The sequence below is a fragment of the Panthera tigris genome, chromosome B4 (genome assembly GCF_018350195.1).
Source record: "Panthera tigris isolate Pti1 chromosome B4, P.tigris_Pti1_mat1.1, whole genome shotgun sequence".
Taxonomy (NCBI): domain Eukaryota; kingdom Metazoa; phylum Chordata; class Mammalia; order Carnivora; family Felidae; genus Panthera; species Panthera tigris.
In genome coordinates, this window is record NC_056666.1 from 122,987,302 (window position 1) to 123,010,825 (window position 23,524).

The following is a 23,524-nucleotide window of genomic DNA, read 5'->3' on the forward strand; positions in this document are numbered from 1 at the left end:
TGATGTACTTCCTTGTTTTGACATGCTACCTGACTTCAGGAGATGGTTTTAATTAGCTTTCATAAATATTTCAGCTTTTTAAACAAGTATTCAAAGTAATAGGCACTTGGAAAGTAAAAGCAGATTTCATTTTACATGTTCTTTTGGAAAGGATTTCAATCAACCAGTAAGCAGACTATTAAGAAAATAGATTAACTTTGATAAAGATACTACTTTTTAAGCTTTAATACATAACTTTCAGAAATACTTGATTGTAATATATTTTATTGAAGCTAATTTAGAGCATGTCAGTCTGAACTTTCTCATTCCTACAGGAGTCAGAATGGACCCTCACAGACCAGGCAGTAATAGCACCGTTCCTAACAGTGTAAGTTAAAAAAAAAATTTATGATGGTAAATGAATGTTTATGGTTAGAGTCCCAATTTTTATTAATATTTGTAGCATATTGCCCTAGGACAGAGGTTCTTAACTCTGGCTGCATATTAGAATCACCTCTGAGATTAAAAAACAAACAAACATACACAGAATCCCAAGCCTTTCCCGAGATTTAGTGAATCACAATCTTTAGGATGATGCCCAGGTAACTCAGGTTTTAAGGAAAAGCTCCATAGAGCACTGTGGCACTGGCCTGGATTGAGAACCCCTAACCAGGAGACTAAAGTCTACCTTCATTGCACACAGCATCAGAGGCTAATCCATTATAATTTATACTTACAGTGTCTTGAAATCTGTATTTTGACATTTCTAAGTATCATACACACTCCTGTTTTAAGTTTCTAAAGATGTACTTCAAAAATGCATATGAAATATATTTCTTTACTATGTACTTCATTGGCCAAAGAATATGAGTTGCTAAGTTGAGCACTGATGTTTGTGAGGTTATTTCTTGTTTATGAAGTGCTTCACAGTAGGTATCTGTAGAGACTAATGAATAAGCTCAGTAGGATTTACACTGGTTTTATATGGCAAGCTGCTGTCTGCATATACAGTAGATTCTTTTCAAGGGAAATGATGTAGGGATAAGCTCACATGTTCTGAACATGGCTGTTGTGGACAAATATCCTAGAGCCATGAGAAGTTATAATTGACAGTGGAGACAGAAAAGTGACAAAAAACAGGTAAGTAGAAGGGGGCAGCAATATTGGGGTTTTTGAATGAAGCCAGGTAACTTTTATGGCTCAGTAGACCCATATATATTGCTGTATAGTAACTGATGTTGACCTTGATGACCTGAATTATCAAAAAGTTTAAATGTGTTCATTATAGTGTCTACAAGAAGACAAAGAAAAACAGAATTAAAGAGACTGCTATTTAAAAATGTTTAATGGCAAAGAATATTGATATGTGTATGTATTAAATCTTGATATCTATTTGGAAACTCAGTCATATAGAATAATTCGTTTGCTTGAACTGAGATTTTATTTTTAGGAGTCATCAGGTCTTTAAAATCCATGTTGACTTTGTTAAGAAAATTGGACAAATGTGTTAAACTCAGTAGCTCTGGTGTTGTCGCCTGTGCTGCATACATATTTACTTGCATACTAACTACCACTCATAAAACATAGTCTGGGGTCCCTCCCCCCCCAGAATATACCCTCCTATTCCCCTTTATAACTGGTCTTCTGAGAATGGAGATTAAGGGAGGAAATGGGTTTTTTAAACTGTTGTAAAATTTAAAGAATAATCCTATACAAATTAAGTGTATAATTTAAACTGTTTTATATCTTGGTAAATTTATTTTCAAAAGCATTCAAGTTGTAAATTATTTTGCTTGTTTTTCACATGTATTTCTATTTAACTGAACATTGCTTGCTACAATAAACTGTTTTATTTCTTATAGATCAGCGATACAACGAACAGTGCAAAAACTGAACATACACCTATGAAAGGAACTTCTGTGAAAAACAGACCAGATCTCAAAGCATCAACTGATTTTAATGCCGCTTTACATCCATCTATGGCAACTAATACTTCTAATCATAATAGTTGTGTCGTGGATATGTTAAGGAAAAATGAAGGTATAAAGATGGCATTTAAAAAAAATGTTTATTTATTTTGAGAGAGAGAGAGAGAGAGTGCGAGCAGGGGAGGGGCAGAGAGAGAGAGAGAATCCCAAGCAGGTTCCGCGCCATCAGTGCAGAGCCCAACACAGGACTCGAACTCACAGACCATGAGATCATGACCTGAGCCAAAACTAAGAGTCAGATGCTTAATCAACTCATCCACTCAGGTGCCTCAAAGATGACACTTTAGGTAAAGCCAAAGCTTTTTATAATAACAATAGGGAATTATAGTCTCTGAAAAAGTAAATGTTGTATGGTTTTGATCCATTTTCAAAATAATAATAAACTAGCCACATTGACGCTAGTTAGAGTGATGTCAGGATACTAAGAAAGCACTGACCTGAATTGCAAAGCTTAGTTAGGTATGGAACTCAAATGAGGCAAGCTCTTGTATGACATTTGAGGTTGGCCAGTATGTTCAGTGTCACGTTCCCATTACTGTATTTTCTTAGCACTTAGAACTATCTGAAATTATCTATTTGGGGCAGGGATTTTCTTGTTCATCTCTATTTCCTCAGCACCCAGATCCATGCTTGGTTAATAGTAGTCATTTAGTAAATATTTGTTAAGGAAATAACTGGATTATCCTCAGAAAGATAGTTCATTTATGAGAACTGTTGATTACATTCATGCGACAGCTTGTACTTTGGTGATCCTTATATTTAAAATGAGTTCATTTGAATATTCTGATGCCATTTCAGATACATTGTATCTGATTTCAGTATCTAAAGTTATTTTATAAATCTCATTCTGGTGTCCCTGACATAGAAACATGTGACTTTAGAAACGCCTGGGTGGCTCAGTTGGTTGAGCATCCAACTCTTGATTTCGGCCAAGGTCATGATCCCAGGGTTGTGGGATCAAGCCCTGTGTCGGGCTCCAGGCTGAGCGTGGAGCCTGCTTGGGATTCTCTCTCTCCCTCTGCCCCCCTACCTCACTTTTGTGTTCTGTCTCTAAAATTAAAAAAGAAAGAAAGAAAGAAAGAAAGAAAGAAAGAAAGAAAGAAAGAAAGAACGAAAAAGAAAGAAAGAAAAGAAACGTGACTTTATTTTTAATTTGAGAAAGTCATGACAGCTGATATAAATCTAATGCCTATTCAGTGATACAAACTTAACAAGATGAATATTATTTTTATTTCCATTTTTTTAAATGTTTATTTTTGGGAGACAGTGCAAGAGAGGGAGGGGCAGAGAGAGAGTGGGGTACAGAGGAGCCGAAGCAAGCTCCATGCTGACAGCAGAAAGCCCAATGTGGGGCTCAAACTCATGAACCATGAGATCGTGACTGGAGCCAAAGTCAGACACTTAATCAACTGAGCCACCCAGGCACACCTTTATTTCCATTTTTCTTAATGAGTCTGTGGTAGGTAAGAATATTCAATGAAAATAATTTCCTGTAATTTTTCCTTATTTCATCACCTGTGCAAAAGGAGAGCACTTTTGTTTTATTGATTTTCAGGTGGAATCATTTGGTTAAAATTATAAAAGCCTGGTCCTGGACCTCAATTTATATTTCTTTCTTATAGTGATTTTCTATGTCTATCTTATAAAGAAGTTTATGCTCTTGAAAACAAATAAGAGCTTTGAGATTTCAGAATCTTAATGTACTCTAAATCGTATGTTGTAAGACAGTTTAGAAAAAATTAGTACGAAACAAATGGGAAAACCAGAGTGGTTGTACAGCGACAGTATCACTGACAGATCATAGACATTCAAATCTGTGAATGATTGGCTACCCAATCTCAGGTTAACAAGGGGAGATTGGACCTTTTTCTTTGTAGGTTGGAGTAGCTGGTATGTTTCAAAAGTGGAAGAGTGACATGATTAGTTGTTATTGTTGTTTTGGAAAGAACACTCTGGCCTCACCATCAGAAGAACTGGAGTAGGAAATGATTGGGAGGCTTCGTAGAAGGTTCTTTTGGGACTCTAAGAGATAACCAGAGACTGAAGCAGTGGGTGGAATGGAGAGGAGAGAATATATCATTTCTGAGAGTTTTAGAAACTAGCATCTATTACTAGCCTTGGAAACTGGTTGGATATGAGAAATAAAAACGAGTTTACCATGACTCCCAGTTTTTTGGTTGGATATTCAATGAGTGATGATACTCTTTATCAAGAAATGAAATATAGGAGCCAGAACAGATTTGGGAAAAAGGTAAGTTCAACTTTGAACTTAGTGTTTTTGAGACACTTGAGGAACATACTGGTAAAGATTTTTAATTGGCAGTTGGATATTTAGGTGTAGAGTCTAGGTGGTAATTTTTGGCTGGAGTATAAATTTAGAAATTAAGGGTAACTAAAATATAAGCGCCACAAGGAGTAGTGACTTTATCTGACTTGTTCACTGTGAGATTCTTAGCACCTGGCAGTGTCCAGAATATATGTATTTGGGAGATGTATGATTTATGAATGGTAGTGAAAACATAGGAAACTATGTAAATGGAGAAAAGAGAAGGCTTGGGAACACCTGCATTTAAAAAGTCATCTGAAGAGAAGAAGCCAGCTACAGAGATTGAAAAGGGGTTCTTAAAAGGCCAGGAAAAGAACCAAGTAGATTGGTGTCCTGTTTTTTTTTTTTCTCAGTAGTGGTCATCTCAGTTTGTGTATGCATGTTTCTCTACCACACGATTATAACTTCATGAAGTATTAACCATGCCTGCTTTATTTCACCATTGTAGAAGCATGCACGATATCTGGTAAATAGTAAGTCCTCAGTATTGTGGAGTGAGGGGTGACTAGGTGGCTCAGTTGGTTAAACATCCAACTCTTGATTTTGCTCAGGTCATAATTTCACAGTTCGTGGGATGGAACCCTGCTCAGGCTCTGCGCTGATGGCGTGCAGCCCACTTGGGTTTCTCTCTCTCTGCTCCTGCCCTGCTTGTTCTCTCTTTCTCTCTCGCTCTCTCTTTCAAAATAAATAAGCATAAAAAATATTGTGGAATGAGTAATTATAAGTCATAGAAAGAAACAACTTCAAAGAAGGAGTATGTGGTCGGCATTGTTTATGTTGCAGAAAGGTCAAGTAAGTGGAAATTGAAAAGCATCCCTTAGAAATCATTGACGTTTGCCAGAGCCATTTCATTAGAGTAGAGGGGTAGAAACCAAATTTGAGGAGGTCAGGGAAGTAGAGACTGCTCTGAAGGAATTAGTGAGGGGTAATGGCAACTGGAGAAGATTTGTGGGGTCAAAGAAGATGGGTGTTTTGTTTGCTTGAGAGACTTGATAATGTTTAAGGACTGAGCGCCAAAAACTGCTAATGAAAAAAGAATCTGAAAACCCTGAAGAGAAAGGAATGATTGATAAAAGAGGGTCCCAAAATATGGGGAAGGGATAGAACCAAGATCACAGGAGGATTGATTATCCTTCCTCTGGAGAGAGGTCAGTTCGTCCTCTAAAATGGAAGAGAAGATAGAAAGGATGGGCCCAATCATAAATGTGTTTCTAGTTTAGGGCAGAAGAAGGCAGAAAACTCAAGGCATTCATGCCTGATGACTTCTGTTTTTTCCCCTAAAGTGGGAGGCAAGGCATTTGATCTATGATTTAGAAGAGTCCAAGAACAATGATTCAGTGTTTAGAATGGAAGAAGGACCTGAGAAGTTGGACATCTGTTATCTATGTAGTACATTTTATTTTCTTTTTCTTTTCTTTATTTTTTAAAAAATATTTATTTTAAGAGAGAGAGAGAGTGCATGAGCAGGAGAGGGGCAAAGAGAGAGGGAAAAAGAGAATCCCAAGCAGGCTCCGTGCTGTCAGCGCAGAGCCCGACATGGGGCTCGATCTCAACAAACTGTGAGATCGTGACCTGAGCCGAAATCAAGAGTTAGAGCTCAACTGACTGAGCCACCCAGGTGCCCCTGTTGTCCACTTTATTTTTCTAAACATTTTATGTTTAGCCTAATGGTTAATTCATATGCATGACATTTGCAGTGCCTGTGTTTATGATTTTTAAAATTGAAATACCAAGAACGTGTGACAAGAACCATAATAAGATAGCACACTTATTGCAGGCGTTATGTTAATAATTGTTTTTCTCACTTTAATTTTAGGTCCTCATACTTCAGCAAATATAGGTGTTCTAAGTAGTTGCCTGGACTTAAGAACAGTAATCCCTGAAACTTCTGTATCCAGTTCTGTTTCCAGCGCACAAACTATGGTAACCCAGCAGACCATTAAAACTGAATCATCCAGTACAAATGGGGCAGTTGTTAAAGATGAAACTTCACTAACAACATTCAGTACCAAATCTGAAGGTTTGAAATGTGTTTCACATACTGTATTTTGAACCATTTGTGTATATAAATTCATCAAACTTACTTGTTTAGATGGGAATTGCATTTCATCTTGGATTGAGTTATATATAAACAGATAAAACATTCCAATTAAAATTATTATATAACATACTCTTCTGCCTTCCATAAAATATTTAAATCAGCACACACCAAAATACGTTCAGAATGTGTTTTTCCTACCGTGAATATATTCAGCAAATTTTTTTTCCATAGAAAAGATATATTCTTTAGACTATGGGGTAACAATTCCTCCAGCTTGATAGATTTCTGATTTTATAAATTCTCGTTTCATTCTTTTGCTATAGGAATTGTGTTTCATCTTTGGTAAACGTTCTCTTAAGTTCTAGCTGGCCATCAAACCCTTGAGAAATGAACATTGTGAATGAATTTGAGTTAGAGGGTCCATATTTCTAATTATTGTGCTTTTCTCCCTGGGGCTATTTTTTTATGTTTATAAATTATATTTTAATGTGTCTGTTTGATAAGTGATCATGTAAGTCTTATATGATGAATTGTTTGGTTTTTAGTTGATGATACATGTGCCCTACCTGCAACTAAGATCAGCCGTGTGGAAACACAGGCCACAGCGATGTCATTTTCTGTAAGTACGTGACCTGAAGATCACTTGTGTTTACAGGTGGCCAAGTATGCTTTAAATGCTGAGCAACTTCAGCGTGAATTCATGAGAAGATTCTTGAGTGTCCTTTAGTAATGACTTGACATAGATTGAGAAATGAAGGCTTGAATAGGAAAATGTTTACAGTATACTGTTAAGTGAAAAAAAGCTGCACAAAAAATAATATAGATATGCTGTGGTCCCAATTTTATTAAAAGATTCACACAGTAGATACATTCCTACTCTCACGTGAATCCACATACATCCATACTACAATGCTGGATGACTTTCTTCAGGTTGTGCGACCATAGATGCTTTTTATTTTCTTCTTTGGGCCTTCAGTATTTTTGTATAGTGAAATGTGTTACTTTCATAATCAGAAATATGTGTGTGTGTGTGTGTGTGTGTGAACAAATATACGTATATATGTAAGTTACATTAGTGGTTTAAGAGTAAAAGGACATGGTACAGAATGGAAAACTTGAATGGCTCTATTACTAGCTACTTATTAGGAGAACAGCAGAATATTGCAATATTGGGTAGGCATACCTATTGGGTAGGCCAATAATCTACAACATGGCATCGTTTTATGAAAGGCCAGAACTGGTCTGCATGGCACCAAACTTAAAATGCTAGGAATGTGCCTCACAAGTATACACAACTGTCTTAATTACATAAATACAAGGGTAATACATATGTGTGTGTGTGCATGTGTGTGTATATACCTTTTAATTTATTTTAAAATGCTGAGTCATTTCAGCTTTATTGCTATGAGCAAGAGTTTTTATTTGACCTAATATTTACCTCTTAGAATCTTCAAGAATTATCTGTAGTTTTAGTTTCCTTTCAATCATGATTTTATGGATTTTGATCGTAGTTTTATCTTCATCAGCTTTCACCTTTCCAGAATGTTACGTTAAGTCCTAGAGTTCTTAGACTCAGGGAAAAATTATTAAAGGGAACGTTTTTCTCTTCAATCTGTCTTGCAGCACATCAGGCAGAATGGTATTTGTTATTTCAGTTGGAGCCAGTTGTTTTATAAAAGTTGTTGAAGAGAGTTTTTACAACTTTAAAAATGAAAACAAGTTTAAAGCTATTCCTTTTTTTAAAACCTTAAAGACTTTTCTAGTTAGCTCACTTTGTCATGTGTGATAGCCTAAATAACAAATAATGTGAATTATAAGCATGTACCTCTGCTGTTATATATTTAAGACAGAAATAAATAACTGAAGTGCACATTTGTTTTGAGCTTCTGGAAACAGTGTCTCATTTATAAAGAAGATGGCTTAAAAAGGTTAGTTCCAGGGATAAGTATAATTCACTTATCACTAAAAGTAGTTTAAGGTAGAGGAAGTGTATTTGTTTTAAAGCAAGGTAAAAAATGTAAAACTGTTTAACCTGCTCCTCTTTAGTATATACTAAAGTGTATTCAAATTGCATTTTAGTTTTGAACATTTTTTCTCCTTTTAGGTTTGGAGAATCACAGGTATTTCAAGTGCAAAGATCACTGAATTTCTGCTAGTTGTTTTTGAATCTAGAAATAAGCCAGCTTGGAATGAATTTTTCCTTATTTGCTCCTTTTGGAGCAAGGTATAATGTCACACTAAAGGGATTACATTTTCTGAGAGAGTCTCTGAAATGACAATGTTCTATAAAACAGCTGGCATTTTAACAAATCACTGATTGGAAAGCATGCTAACTCTAGCTAGGTTGATAGTCCAGAGCTACTGACTTGGAGAATGCCTGTCACTCCCCATGTTTGAATTGGCATCCCTGTTTCACTGTCAGTTGACCTAATCTGTTAAGAGTTTATTTACTTATGAGCTGTTAATGTTGTGGTGTTTACCCGTATACCTCCTTGTAGATCACTGCATGGATTTGTTAAATCTTGAAGTTTCTTATATGCTCAATAAGAGTCTTGATAAATTTTTCTTTCTCTAAAATTAGAAAGAGACTCCTTCAAATCCAGTGGCCACAGTGAAAGCAGGAGAACGACAGTGGTGTGATGTAGGAATTTTTAAAAATAACACAGCTTTGGTGAGCCAGTTTTATTTGCTGCCCAAAGGGAAGCAAAGCATCTCAAAGGTAGCTATTGATATGTTTTCTACACTGTGAGTTTGTAAGTGTCACAAATGAGGTCTTTTTTTATAACCCTGATTGAAGTCACTTTGGGATGAGTGAAATTGGGATCTGTTCACAGTCTATAATTAAGAGTTCTGTATGCCTTCTTATCTTGTATTCTTTTATAAGGCTCTTTTTATGGACTGTATCATAAGCAGGTCACTTAAAAAATCTTATACAATCACTGGGCTGGATTTTGAGTCAAAATTAATATGGTCTGGCCAGTACAGATAAGGATGTCTTTTAAATACCTCTAATTTTTTTATCTGGTATGTTTAGAGAATGGAACATTTTTTCTTAGAACTTTTTTAATTCCTGATTTCACAACTTAAAAAATTTAATAGCCCCTGTAGATGAAGGAATACAATCTAGTTTTCTCTTGATTCTGAAACCCCTTAAAGTGGAACTCATATATATAAACATTAACCCTCTAAGAATTATCAAATAGATAACAGCTCCAAAGCACACTGAACTAATTTTTTTCTGGAATGGGGAATTTCAGAGAGTGAATTGCCAAGGAAATAGCTACTTAGTTTGACTTTCCCAAAGACCTGCACAAATGGACAATATATCATTTATCATTATATTTTAGTTTCTCTAATATTACCTCTGGCATCTCTCTTTTTCATATAGAATTTTTCCAATTGTTGACAAAAATGAAAATCCTGGTGAATAATTTGTTAGTATTATACCTAATGAAATTTCTGGCTGTAGCTTAATTTCATATATTAGAAATAACGATATCTAAGGGCCTAGTAATTACCTGTTTTTCCCAAAAGAAAAACAGCATAAAATTTAGAGTCAGTAAACTTGGGTTTGAATCATTAGTTCCAGCACTCAACAGTGTGACCTTGGAGAAGTCACTTGTTTAACCTGAGACTCAGTTTCCTCACTTATAAAATAAAAATGATAAAGCTCCCTTAAAAATGGGAATGATACATTAGGACTACCTGTCTCACAGTGGTGCAGTGAGAGGGAAAATATGGAAAAATTGTTTGAAAGTTATGAATGTTATGATCTTTCTACCCAGAGTATACAATCCAATTATTTAACATTTGTTCAGCATCTGCTGAATATTAATGTTTAAAATGCTCCATAATACATGCTGATCACTTCTTTTCTGGCAAGTTTGCTTGCCTGTATCCAAAGGGTATTGTTCCTGGTTAGACTGAGAAGAATTCCTCTGAGATTTCTATTCTAAGTTTATATGGACGGTTGTTTCTTTGCTTATAGTGGTTGTCAGTTTTTTTCTACCTTTACATTCTTCATGTGCAGAATATGCTTAAATTTCTTTCTATAATCAGTGGTTTTTAGCTGGAAACGTCACTTTTCCTCCAGATAAGAATCACTGATTTATAGGCTTAGTTGCTTTTGTATTTGGAGGGTTTATTCCATGTGTGACAGAGGGAAAAAATTAAATGTGAACTAGAACCTTAAAACATAATTAATTCTTTGAAAAGTTTTCTTGTTTAATGACAAAATAATTAATTGCACTTTTTCTTTGACTTTTGTATATGTTACATTTTAGATAGGAAATGCGGACGTACCTGACTACAGTTTACTTAAGAAACAAGATCTTGTTCCAGGCACAGGATACAGATTCAGGGTAGCAGCCATCAATGGATGTGGAATAGGCCCTTTCAGCAAAATCAGTGAATTTAAAACTTGTATTCCCGGTTTTCCTGGAGCTCCTTCTGCAGTCAGAATTTCAAAGGTGAGATGTCCGGTCAAGTCTTGGTGATTTATTTATTGAAAGTTTATACATGAAGTAAAACCATCAGTTTAGAGATTCTTGTTAGTAACCGATGAAATGAGAGGTATCTAAAAGGGGTATCTAAAAACCAATGTAACATTGTGTGTCAACACTATTTCAATTTTTGAAAAATTAAGTAATAAGTGGGGTGGATTAAAAGTTTAAAAAATATTGCTTGCTAATAACTCATAATTTTAAGGACCAAATTTCAAGCAGAATTACAGCATCCAAATTATAGAAAGTCAGAGAAATCTGGTATGCTTCTTAATATTAACTTTGTTCTTGTTGTATGGAACCAAAAAGTTTGTGTTGGAGAATTTTAATAGAACACATGAAATTGAATTATATTTTATCCTAAGGTCCTGCCCCTCTTTAGAGAAGAAAAGATCTGCTTTCAGGTAAGAAAAATCCCTTTCTTGGGATGGTATAGGCAGACATTTAAGCCTAGTTATGATATTGAAAAGTGGGCAATGAATTAAACATTGTAAATCCAATTAAGGTAAGTTTAAAAAAATCGGTAATAAAAGTTCTAATATCTAATGCAATTACTTTAGCAAAAAACAATATTTTGTGTTCTAAAGATAGACTCAACATTATAAGTGATATTAGAGAAAATTTCAGAACCTTTACCTGTTTTTGTTTTTGTTTTTTCTCCTCTCTTCAAGAATGTTGAGGGTATCCACCTTTCCTGGGAACCTCCAACTTCACCTTCTGGAAATATTTTGGAATATTCAGCCTACCTGGCTATCCGCACAGCACAAATACAAGATAATCCAAGTCAACTTGTGTTTATGAGGATTTATTGTGGTCTTAAGACATCATGTATAGTAACTGCTGGGCAACTTGCAAATGCACATATCGATTATACGTCCAGACCTGCCATTGTGTTCAGGATATCAGCAAAGAATGAAAAGGGATATGGACCAGCTACGCAAGTTCGATGGCTTCAAGGTAACAATAAAAAAGCACCTTTAAATTGAGTTGTTTTTTTTGTTTTTTTTGTTTTTTTTTTACTGAAGCTATTGTGATGATTATTTATTAGTAACTGGTTATGAAGATTTGTCATTTAAAAGAGTATTCTCTGACTGTATTTCTAGCACTTATGAGTTTGAGTTTGTAAGTTGTTCTTAAAATGTATTTGCTCAATTTTAGATCCAAATAAAAATAGAAAAGAAGCAAAGACTCTCTGAAAATTAGTGTATGGATTCGTCCTTACAGTTATATAACTGCTCTTTTATAAAGGAAAATAGTAAAATTAAGATAAAAGCTAGAAGGCTTTATTACCCCAATATCTTTTCTAAAGGCCATGTAACTCAGTCATCCTAGAGGTATTGAGATGATTCTAGTAACTGGCTGTTGTACACTGTGCTGTCTTACTTAGTAGATGTTCTCTCCATTGTAAAGGCCCTGTTTTTGAGTACTCCCTATAACTTTATTATTCTATATGAGCAGTGATTCTCTAACAACTGTCTTCTACTGGATAATATCTGTGATACTAATATTAGGAGCCGCTATTTGATTCATTTTTTTTCTTTACCTACAGTTAGCACAGAGCTTAAGAAATTAAAAAAGAAAGAGGCGAGTTTAGAAACTCTGGTTTTGAATTTTCTTTATTTTCCAAGAATCATGGCAAAATACAAAAAGAGTAATGGGTTTTCTTGATTCATACCAGGCTGATACATTGGAATATATTTTTGGCCAAAGCACTTAATGTACCTGGTCTTTGATTTCCTCATTGATACAAGAGGGAGTTAAAAGAATTTACATATAAGGTTTCTTTCAGCACTAAAATGCTGTCTTTTCATCAGAAGCAAAGTATATCTGTGAACATTTTAGCAAGTGTTTTAATGGCTCTAACTTTGCTTTTGCTGAAACTAAAACATGCGGAATTTAAAATTCAAAATTGAAGTACATGTCCTCTTTATTGCAGAAAGAAAGAAGCACCTTAACAGGACACAAGTTTTGAAATAGTGTTTTAAACATTTGTAAGATTTTTGTAAATGCTCTAAATGTTTTATTTTTGCATTGTTTTTACCTCAAAATTGTATAAACTTTTTTACAACTGAAAAATAAGCATTAGACAGCTTACTCAGGTCCCATTGCAACCTTAAAGATGCAGATAGGCATTATGGATACTCTGCCACAGGTAGCTTGTTTTGAACCTTTTAGGAATTTCCCGGTTCTGCTGCCGATACAAATCTGGAGTGAATATACAGAGCAATATAACCGCAGAAAAGATGGTTCAAACTAAGAGCCGTAATAACTGCAGGGGCCCAGGCCTATCTATTTCTACCATGCGACCTTATGCCAGGTCAGGTGGACTGAGTAGCTGTGTCCTCGAGCTTCACGTATAATACTCCCGGCCACGATGGATTTAATTATCCAGGATTGATATATATGTATGTTCCAGTTACTAATTTAAAGTGTATAGAATATTTTAATATATAATTTTTGTAAAGAACTGGGATTTTTATACTACAGTATTTGTAATTAATGTGTCTCACTAAGTTTCTCTTGAAGAAAATATGCAAGCTGTTAGACACATAATGAGTGATTTCCAAACTCTAAAGGTAAAATAAATGCACTACTCTGGTGTTATTAGAATACCTTTTTTGTGGCTGTATGAATCCTAAATCTTTAAATGTGTATTTTTACAAACAATGTTTACAAGGAGCTTCTCTGGTTTGTTGTCTCAGCACCTCCCTTGGTGAGAGCTTCATTCTGCATTTGTTAAATTCATATGCTTTGCTTTTAGCATATGCTTGCTTTTTGCACTAGTAGAATTTTAACTTACCTCATTATTATGTTTGTAATCATTTGTATAGCTTCCATAATATGTCTGGTATAGGCTAAACAAATACTTAACCAAAGTTAAAATAAATGGTAAGCAGTTTTGCACATATTAAATGCTAGGGTTTTTTGTGTATATATGTGTGTTTAGTTATAAAAAGAGTAAGAATGAAAAGTTATAGTAAGTATATGTTTCAAGTCCAATTATTTTAATGATTTATCTGCTTTATTAGAAAAAGGTCTGGCTTTTAACTCCTTATTCTCTGCATTAATTAACAATTTGCATCTTGAAGCACTTCCCTTAATGACAAGGACGAAGTTGACTTTAAGCAAAGAATAGAATATTTGTTTGAGTGTGCACATTTGTAACTATTTAGTATTTGGTTTAGTTTACTTTGCTTATATGCCTCTGTTGTGCTATGAACCTGTGGTTCTAAATACATCTTATTTTCTAGAGAGAAAGGCAGTCTTGCTATATACCAAGGGATTTGTGAAAATAACAAATGTTTTTACTTTGACAATTAGCCCAGATTCTGTTATCGTTTTGTTTTGTTTTGTTTTTTGGCATTTGTGCATTAAGCACTGGTCATATTTATTGGTGACTGAAAGATGCCATTGAGAGATCTCTGTGGCTTGACATTCATAGTTAATAACAGATCTTTAAGCTGCGTGTTCATGAATAGAATGTACTAGGGTAAATAACAAGAGAAGTGCATTTAGCTTCCTATGATTTGCACATTTTCTAAGCGAAGATCCCTTTGAGTAGCAGTGGGCTAGATCATGCAGGTATCTTTCATATGAGGATTTACACTGAGTTAAATGACTCTTTACTCCTCCTTGCTGAATAAGCAATTCAGATGTACAAGCCTTTGTGCCATAGTCCTCTACCTGGGCTCTACAACTTTGGTTCACATATGTAGTAAAAAGATTTTGATGTTGCATGCTCTTAGAATTATATTTTCTAAGATATTGTATTGGCTTTGTTTTAGCTTAGTAAACTGTCTTGGCAGTTTAACTAGAAATAGGGTATTATAAACTCACTGTTATCTGCATTAAAAAAACAACAACAATCTGATTGCATGTATGAGGCCCCCTTGCTCTATAACCCAATTACATAAATATAATCATCTCTAAGCAGGTGAAACTGTTGACCTGTTATTTCAAAGACTTGTAGTCTAGCCAAGATTTGTTCTGGTTAGAGGTCTGGTCTATTATAACTGAAGGTATTTTTATTTTAAAAAATTGCAGCACTTGTAGCATCAAAATCACTTGTAACATTGCCTATGAAGAGATAATTAGGTTGAAAGTTATTGCAGTAATCTGCCCATGAATGAAATAGGTTGCAAAATAGACTTGGTCTTTGACTGCTTAAGGTATAAACTGACAGTTACATTTCCCAAGACTGATTTTAGGCAGTTTTATGTATTATGTACCAATGATGTGTAAAATAAAGCACCTTTTCTATTATAACCAATTACAGGTGTTATTTGTTTTGAACTATATGAGAGAAAAATTAGTGATGGATGGCAGAGTAAATCTGTAAAATGTTGATTTTATATCGTTCACTTAAAATAATGGGGCGCCTGGGTGGCGCAGTCGGTTAAGCGTCCGACTTCAGCCAGGTCACGATCTCACGGTCCGTGAGTTCGAGCCCTGCGTCAGGCTCTGGGCTGATGGCTCAGAGCCTGGAGCCTGTTTCCGATTCTGTCTCCCTCTCTCTCTGTCCCTCCCCCGTTCATGCTCTGTCTCTCTCTGTCACAAAAATAAATAAACGTTGAAAAAAAAAAATTAAAAAAAAAAAATAATATAGGCAGTCTCATAAAGAATAGATTGTATCCGAAAACTTGTTTTTAAGTTAGTGAATTGTGTTTGGGAGTCATTTTCTCATAGAAATGTAAAGCCTGTCTCTCTAACCCTTACTGTGGCTGAGCTAGTAAGTAAAAAGGCACCTGGCTCCAGGAGACAAATCTAAACTGTTGTCATCTCTTTTGTCCTCTAGTCGCTTTTAATTTTTTGTCTTTATGCTTTTCACCCATTTAATTCACAGCAGCCAGACTTCTGTCCTGCTACTCCATCAAAACGGCTCTAGCAAAGGTCAGGGATAACTTCTCATTTCCCAAATCTAGTGATTTCTCTTGTCATTTGTAACTTAACCATTCCCTGGACACTTGGACATTTTCTTGGTTTCTATGCTACTGCTAGCTCTTCCTTCCCGTAACTCCTCCTGTCTGTAGGCCCCTTTTCTACTCGCCCCTGCCTTCATTTGTTTTTTTCAAGATTCACGTCCTTTTTCAAGATTTCAAGATGAAGCATTTCCTGACATGCTCCATTTCCAGGTAGATTTGACCCCTTTGTCTTATGCCCCCACTGTCCTTTGTCAAATCTTCTGTCATAGCTGCCTAAAAAACATTGTGTCCTTTCTTGTTAGCATTGTTCTCTCCCTCTGCCAGATGGTAGGTCTTTGAGGCAGAGAGTGGGTCTTTCTATTTCTCACATATCAGCCATTTAACTGGTACTTAAATATGTGTTAACATGATTAAGGAAAATTGTCACCTTCACATTTCTCCATATTCTCACTCCCCTCTCTCAAATTGGGGTCAGAGTGGGAGGAAGGCTTTGATAGGGAAACAGATTTTAGCTCTTACTTCGGTTCCTAAGAGTTCTGGGATAAATAAAGAATATGTCACATATATACTGGGCTAAACGGGATTTAACATAGGTATGTATAGGTCTCAAGCAGAAGTCTTTGACCTAAAAAGATCTGAGCATTTAGTGAGATTGGTAGGTATTGCTGGGTTATGATTTTTAATATTGGATGAAATGGAAAATGAGCTAAAAATATTTCCAAACTATTTCCTTATAGGAAAGCCATGGACTCTTGTCTAACATTAGAAAAAACAACCTACCTATTTGATATTAAGCACTGGGACTGCTGGAAGACATGGAACACCAGCATTAATACATATCAAGTCAGGCCACTATTGTCACCTCCAAGCTTATAGGACAAAGGTTTCTTACACCACTAGAAAACAACATGACATTGGCACAACTTCCTTCCAGGTTTCCCAGTTAGAGTTGGGATTCCATACTATTCCTGTAACTCAAGAAGACTCTTTTTTCTTTTCTTTCTTTTTTTTTTTTTTTAATCATGCCTGAAAAAACATGAAATACAACATTCTGGGGAGAAAAATTTCTATAAACTGAATGAAGAAAGAAAAGGCTTTAAGATCCAAGGATATCAGCCTCCTTGTTCAGAATAGATTTCTGTATCTTATTAGTATCTATTTGCTTCTTTCCTATCCTCTGAGGAGCTAAAATCAAGAAATGTCCACTTGTGAGATTGTTCATTTCAGCAAGGTCATCTGAAACAGAGTGTGAGGTTCTTTTGTGTATTTAGTACCTTGGATAAATTGAATTGAACAAGGGCCTGATACTTAAAGGCCATCATATTTGCAATCTGACTACTAGTAATGCCAGTGTCTCAAATTCAAAAGTCTTGAGAATACAGGTTATAAAGCCTTTGGCCTTAGATAGAGAGAAGGTTAGGAAGTCACAGGTATGAGGCAGTAGAGACAACAGAAGGATTCTCTATTTCCTGTTTTGATTTTGCTGGTTCAACAAAAAGTCTTTGCAGAGTATTTAGAGATGTCAGGGTGTTTACTCCTGAAGATAAAAAAAAAAAAATGTAGAAAGTATGAGTTTGTGTTATATCAGTTATGAAAGCTATTACAGAGAAGGAAATGGCCCCCTTCCTACCCACCTCCCCCTTCCTGGTCTCCTTACCACCCAGGGACAAAAAGCTAAAGGAGGAGAACTGAGGAAGGCACAGGAGAACCTGTGCCTGAGCATTTGCAGGTTAAAAAGAAAAGGTAGGACTTGTATTTGTTTTTGAACATGGAATAACTCTATCCACTAGTTAATCATGGTCCAGCAAATATCCAGCTGTGACCAAGAGGATCACTCATTCCTTGTATCTGGGGAGACAGAGTGGAAGTTCCTTAAGAACTTGAGAAAGGTTCCCTCCTAATTTCTCTGTTTCTTACTGGAGAGGGAGGAAAAAGCTGCCAGTATATTAATGACCGCCCATCATAATAAAGGTGTGGGTGTGATACTTAGGGCAGCATAGCGTGTAAGAGAGTGGGCAGAGTTCTGAAGGTCCGACTTTCTGATATAAAAGTCATCCTGCCCTGGGGGGTGCAAGATGGCGGAGTAGCTGGACCCTTAGCTCACCCCACCCCTCCTCTACAGTCATCCTGCCACCACTTGTAGTTTAGCGCCCCCTGGTGGTGGTGTCCCTTCCACTTTAAATAAAGGTGAGATTTTAGGTCTTGTAGCTGCCTGGGATTTTTAAAATAGCTACAGCGATATCTGGAACTTTCCAGTGTGTTGGCCCTGTGTTAGACCCAGTGGGGGCGAGATTGGGCCTGGAGAATACACTTTGGACTTCCCCATTTTCTGGGAATGGGTTGCAGTCCTTTTGCTGCCAGGCCTGATCTACCTCTTGAAGCAACTCACCCAAGATAATAACTTTAGCTTGCCGTTTGGGGAAAGGGGATGGATGGAATGTTTCAAGATGTTTTTTTTTTTTTTTTCTTTTTTTCAAGTTTTGAAATTGTGTAACAAATTTATGGCTATTTTCCTGAATCAGGAAAAATTGCACCTTAACTATCCCTTATTTAATCTGTGCAGTGTCACTGCCAGCAATGACCTTGGCAAAGTCACAATTACAAAATTGTTATGACATTTGTGTGATCAGCCTGACACTGTTATTGACCAATGTGGAGAAACAATAACTACCATGCACTTTCTGTATTTGGGGGGTTACTTAATACATAAATACATTATTAGGAGAATGTGCCAAAGGGAATTTGTACTATTGAAAGTCAGCAGAATTCAGTAAAGAGGCAGCGTCTCCATCCATTTATTTTGGAATTTGCATCACCTGTCTCTATTTTCTGCTTTATACAAGAGATTACACCCAGTGTACAAAGTAACCGGTTAACCAGTGTCATGTCGGTGACTCTGATTCATCCTGGCAGAGCAGGACTGTAATACTCCCATCTCGTTGGATCTGAACCTTTGGGAAACTGGTTAACTTCCGTGAGGAGTAGCGCATCTCATCCCTCTTTTTCTATTATCAGGTGCTTCTTCCCTACCAGTTAAAACAATTAGCTGATTTGCAGTGCACAGCAGTAGCTGAAATACGAGATGTTCCCTCTCTTTATTGATGAAATTATGTATTAAATAACCTTATAGCTTTTTTCTTTTAAAATATTTCTTGTGAAATAAAATGATCACACATGTATTCAACCTTCAGCATAAGAACTAGAACATTCTCAGATACCCAGAATGCCCCTATTTTTCCTCCCCCCCCCCCACCCACACTGCATAAGGTAAACATTATTCTGGATTTTTTTGTTAATAATTCCCATGTTTTTATTTATGGTTCTACCATCTATGTATGTATCCCTAATAGTATGCTGTTTAGATTTACCTGGTTTTTAACTTTCATGTAAATGGTTCCCTCCTGCATTATATCCTTCTGTGACTTTTTTCAGGCATTGGTTTTGAAATTCCCATCCGTGTTTATGCATATAACCACATTTCATTTGTTCTCACCGCTGTATCGTATTCCATTTTGTGGCTCTCCCACACTTTACTTATCTGTTCTTCTGTTCATGGAGATTTGGATTGTTTTCCATTTTGAGCTATCAAACAGTGCTGCCCAGAACATTCTGCCAATTACAATGGAAGCTCCATGTGGGCAGGGATTTTGTCTGTTTTGTCTGATCTTGTGTGTTGAGACACTCACGATGTCTAGGACAATGGAGGGCACATGGCGATGCTCAATAAATATTTGAGGAATGAATGAATTCTTGTACCTTTCCCCTGGCGCACATGTACAAGATTTGCTCCAGGGAGGTTGTGTTCAAAGTATGGTCCAGGGACCCTTTCAGGGGCTCTGTGAGGACAAAATTATTTTCATAAAATTACTAAAACATTATTTGTCCTTTTCACTGTCATTTTTCATGAGTTTATGTATTTTTCCAGAAATGATGACATCATCACTCTGACAGCTAATCAAGTGTATACTTGTGTATTTTTGTGTTTTGAAAATGCCTCTTTTAATTTTCAATTTGGTAAATATTGATAAATATAACCCACACAAACAACTGATTTTTGAGGTCCTCAGTATTTTTTAAGGATGCAAAGAGGTTCTGAGACCAAAAATTTGAGAACCACAGCTCTAAGAAGCAGGTTTTGCTTGGTCATGCTGAACTGTTTCTGAAAGCATTTGTACCAGTTTACGTTCCCCCCTGGCAATGGTTGAGTGCCATTGTTCCATATCTTAGCAAACACTTGGTCTTGACTATCTTTCCTATTTGCCAATTGGGTGGTGATTATATGGTGTCTTACTGTGGGTTTAATTTGCATTTCCCTGATTACTAATGAAATTGAGGGTTTTTTTTTTTTTAAATATATGAATGTGTTTCCTCTTATGTGAAGTACTTATTCATGTCTTTTCCCCATTTTTGTATTAGGTGTGTCTTTTTTTCATTGATTCATAGGATTTCTTTATAAATTCTGGGTACCAGTCCTTCGTCAGTTAAACATGTTGTATATATATCTTCTCCCAGTTTGTGTATTATCTTTTGTAATTGTATTGAACCTGTTGATCAGCCTGGAGAAAATTGATGTCTTTTCAGCAATAAGTCTTCCTAGCCAAAAACACTGTGTTCCATTTATTTGGTCTTCTTTTAATATCTCTCAATAAACTTTAATGATTTTTCTCCATAAAGGCCTTCATGTATTATATTAGATTTCTTCCTATGAATTTTTATATATTTTTAATGCTATGGTAAATTTTTAAATTTTTTCTATTCTAACTGGTTGTTTCTAATATAGGTCATGTGCTATGTGTTGATTTTGGATCCAGCAGCCATGCTAAATTTTTATTCTAATAATGTATTTAGATGCTCTTGACTTTTTTAATACAATCATTATCAGCAAGTAGTGAGAATTTTCTTCCTTTATGATGCTTCTGCCTTTAAAAAATCATCTTCTTTAGTTTCTGCACTGGCTATGACCTGTAGTACAATGTTGAAAAGAACTGATAGTGAACTGATAGTGAACATCCTTGTTTTAAACATCCCAGTTTAAAGGGAATGCTTTCAACATTTCAGTAATTTTTTTCCCCTGTAAATGGCCTTTATCAATTAAGAAGATTCTCTTCTATTTCTGCTTTGCTAATAGTTTTATTATGAATGGGTGTTGAATTTTATTGAATGCTTTTTTCTCATCTATTTACATGATTGAATGTTTTTTGATGTTAATGTATTAAGTAATGGTGGCTGACTTTATTATTGAACCAACCTTTAATTCCAGGATAAAGCAACTTGGTCATGGTGTGTGTGTTTTATAATACATTGCTGGACTCAGTTTGCCAATATTTTGTTTAGGATTTTTGCTTCTGTATTCATGAGTAAAACTAGCTTATAGTACTTCTTTTATGCTCCATCATTGACTAGTTTTGAGGTATACTAGCCTCATGAAATGAGTTTTTCAATTGTCTGGAAGAGTTCAAGATTGGAACGAGTCTTTAAAACCATTTCGTCTGGGGGGCGCCTGGGTGGCTCAGTCGGTTGAGCGGCCGACTTCAGCTCAGGTCATGATCTCGCGGCCCGTGAGTTCGAGCCCCGCGTCAGACTCTGTGCTGACAGCTCAGAGCCTGGAGCCTGTTTCAGATTCTGTGTCTCCCTCTCTCTGACTCTCCCCCGTTCATGCTCTGTCTCTCTCTGTCTCAAAAATAAATAAACGTTAAAAAAAAATTTTTTTTTAAAAAATAAAAATAAAAAAAACCATTTGGTCTGGGCGCCTGGGTGGCTCAGTCAGTTAAGTGTCTGACTTAGGCTCAGGTCATGATCTCATGGTTCATGAGTTCAAGCCCCACATCATGCTCTCCACTGTCAGCATGGAGCCTGTTTTGGATCCTCTGTCCCCCTTTCTCTCTGTCCTTCTCCCACTTGTGTGTGTGCTCTCTCTCAAAAAATAAATAAACTTTAAAAAAAAACATTTGGTCATTAAGAGAAGATTTTTAACTATTGATTCCATTTCTTTACAGATCATAGGAATATTAGGATTTTATATTATTGAGTCAATTTCATTAAGTTCAATAAATTTTTCTAACACTTCTCCATTTCATTAAGTTTTTTGATATGAAGTAATCCATATTTATGTTTTTAGTTTCCTCGGCATCTGTAGTTATGACCCATTTTCATTCCTGTGAGTTTATTTTGTGCCTTCTCATTTGATTAATCCAGAGGTTTGAATATTTAATCCATTGTTATTTTAAAAGTAGATTTCTAAATGCTAAAAGTGCATTATGGTTGTCTTAATCTTTATTTCTAATATTTTAATGGCAAATATGAGCTACAATATTTTAATTTTCTGAAATTTGAGACTAGCTTTATGATTTATGTGATCAATTTTCATATATGCTCCATGTATACTTGAAAAGAGTGTGCATTCCCCACTTGTTGAGTATGGTGTCTATTAAATCAAACTTGTCAGTCATGCTGTACAAATCTTCTCTTTACTGATTTACTTGATACTTGATTTATTTATAGAAGAGTCTCAAGATCTCATTATAACTAGATTTCTCAATTTCTCATGAAGTTCTGTTTGCTTTTTCTTTTGGCTTTATTATTAAATGCATATTAATTTAGAATTTTTGGATCTTCCTTGGTGATTTAAACCTGTTATAATTATGTAGTGACTGTTATCTCTATTAATGCTCATTGCCTTCTGTCATCGTTGTTGTTGTTGCTGTAGCAATATTTTGGTTAGTTTTTATCTGAATATCATCGATCTTTCTTTGACCTTATATTTTGAGTTTGCAAGAGACACAATACAAAGATAAGGCCAAAGAAAATTTGCCCTTTTAACTGGATACTTAAGTACATTTATATCCATAGTGATTACAGATATAAGTTGGGTTTATTTCTAGGTCCTCATCATAAATATATCTTTTAATTGTCCACTCCCCACTTTTTGCTTTGTCTTTCATCTTTCATTTTCTAATTCTTTTCTCCCCTCCTGTTTTTTTGGGTTTTTTTTAGTTTTCAATTATTATTTTTTTCTTATGAACTCTGTTTGGCTTATAAATTTTATTTGTTCTGTGTATTCTTTTGCTCCTTACTCATATTTTCTATGCTTCTATTCCTTTACATATCAATTTCCATGTGTTGGTACCAATATTAAGAGTCTTCGTGGGTGATTTTGTTGTATAAGCTGTGTTTTTGTTTTCTTGTTTTTTTCACTTATGGTACCATTTTCCTTTCAACTTACTTTTGTTAGAAAATAGTGGTTATTTGAAGTATGGGCTAAAATTGAGACCTTTAAGGGAGTATGTTTGCTCCGCCAGATACCCAGAGACTACGAACCTGAGAGCATTTTAAATATTCATTTATTTTGAGAGGGAGAGACAGAGCTGGGGATGGGCAGAGAGAGAGGGAGAGAAAATCCCAAGCAGGCTCTATGTTGTGGGTGCAGAGCCCGATGCAGGGCTTGATCTCACAAACTGAGATTGTGACCTGAGCCAAAATCAGAAGTGGGATGTTTAACCAACTGAGCCACCCAGGCATCTCTGAGAGCACTTTATATTACCAGCTTGATGGTTCTGTGATTTCAGATCACAGACCTTGAGTGCTGGTCTGTAATTACGAATTTGAGGTTGTAGTCGTTATTTATCCCCTGCTACCCGCACCAAAATCGCAACAGGCAAGGTTCCTTGCTGCCCATTTCTCTGTGGCGGTCCTACCAGACTCCAGCCTAGGTGAGCCTTAGGCTTTATGTCCAGTCCCCCTCCACTCCCATCAGTTCATGGTCTCCA

The 23,524-nt window shown here is 35.8% G+C and overlaps 1 protein-coding gene across 4 annotated transcripts in view; it reads left to right on the forward strand.

The window, feature by feature from the left end:
• The window catches only part of HCFC2 (host cell factor C2), a 49,302-nt gene that overhangs the window by 21,793 nt on the left and 3,985 nt on the right, over window positions 1-23,524 (forward strand). For 2 of the 4 annotated variants that reach the window (XR_006220192.1, XM_042993059.1), the window contains exons 9-16: window positions 315-367; window positions 1,842-2,019; window positions 6,110-6,313; window positions 6,880-6,953; window positions 8,916-9,053; window positions 10,618-10,803; window positions 11,202-11,240; window positions 11,508-11,793. Coding sequence is in view for 3 of the 4 variants with exons in the window: in XM_042993059.1 (XP_042848993.1) it covers window positions 315-367; window positions 1,842-2,019; window positions 6,110-6,313; window positions 6,880-6,953; window positions 8,916-9,053; window positions 10,618-10,803; window positions 11,202-11,240; window positions 11,508-11,793 (1,158 nt within the window). In the remaining variant the exon portion in view is untranslated. Of the gene's footprint in view, window positions 1-314; window positions 368-1,841; window positions 2,020-6,109; window positions 6,314-6,879; window positions 6,954-8,915; window positions 9,054-10,617; window positions 10,804-11,201; window positions 11,241-11,507; window positions 14,777-23,524 lie in introns of those variants that run through there. The other 2 variants (XM_042993060.1, XM_042993061.1) reach the window with 2 other exon arrangements.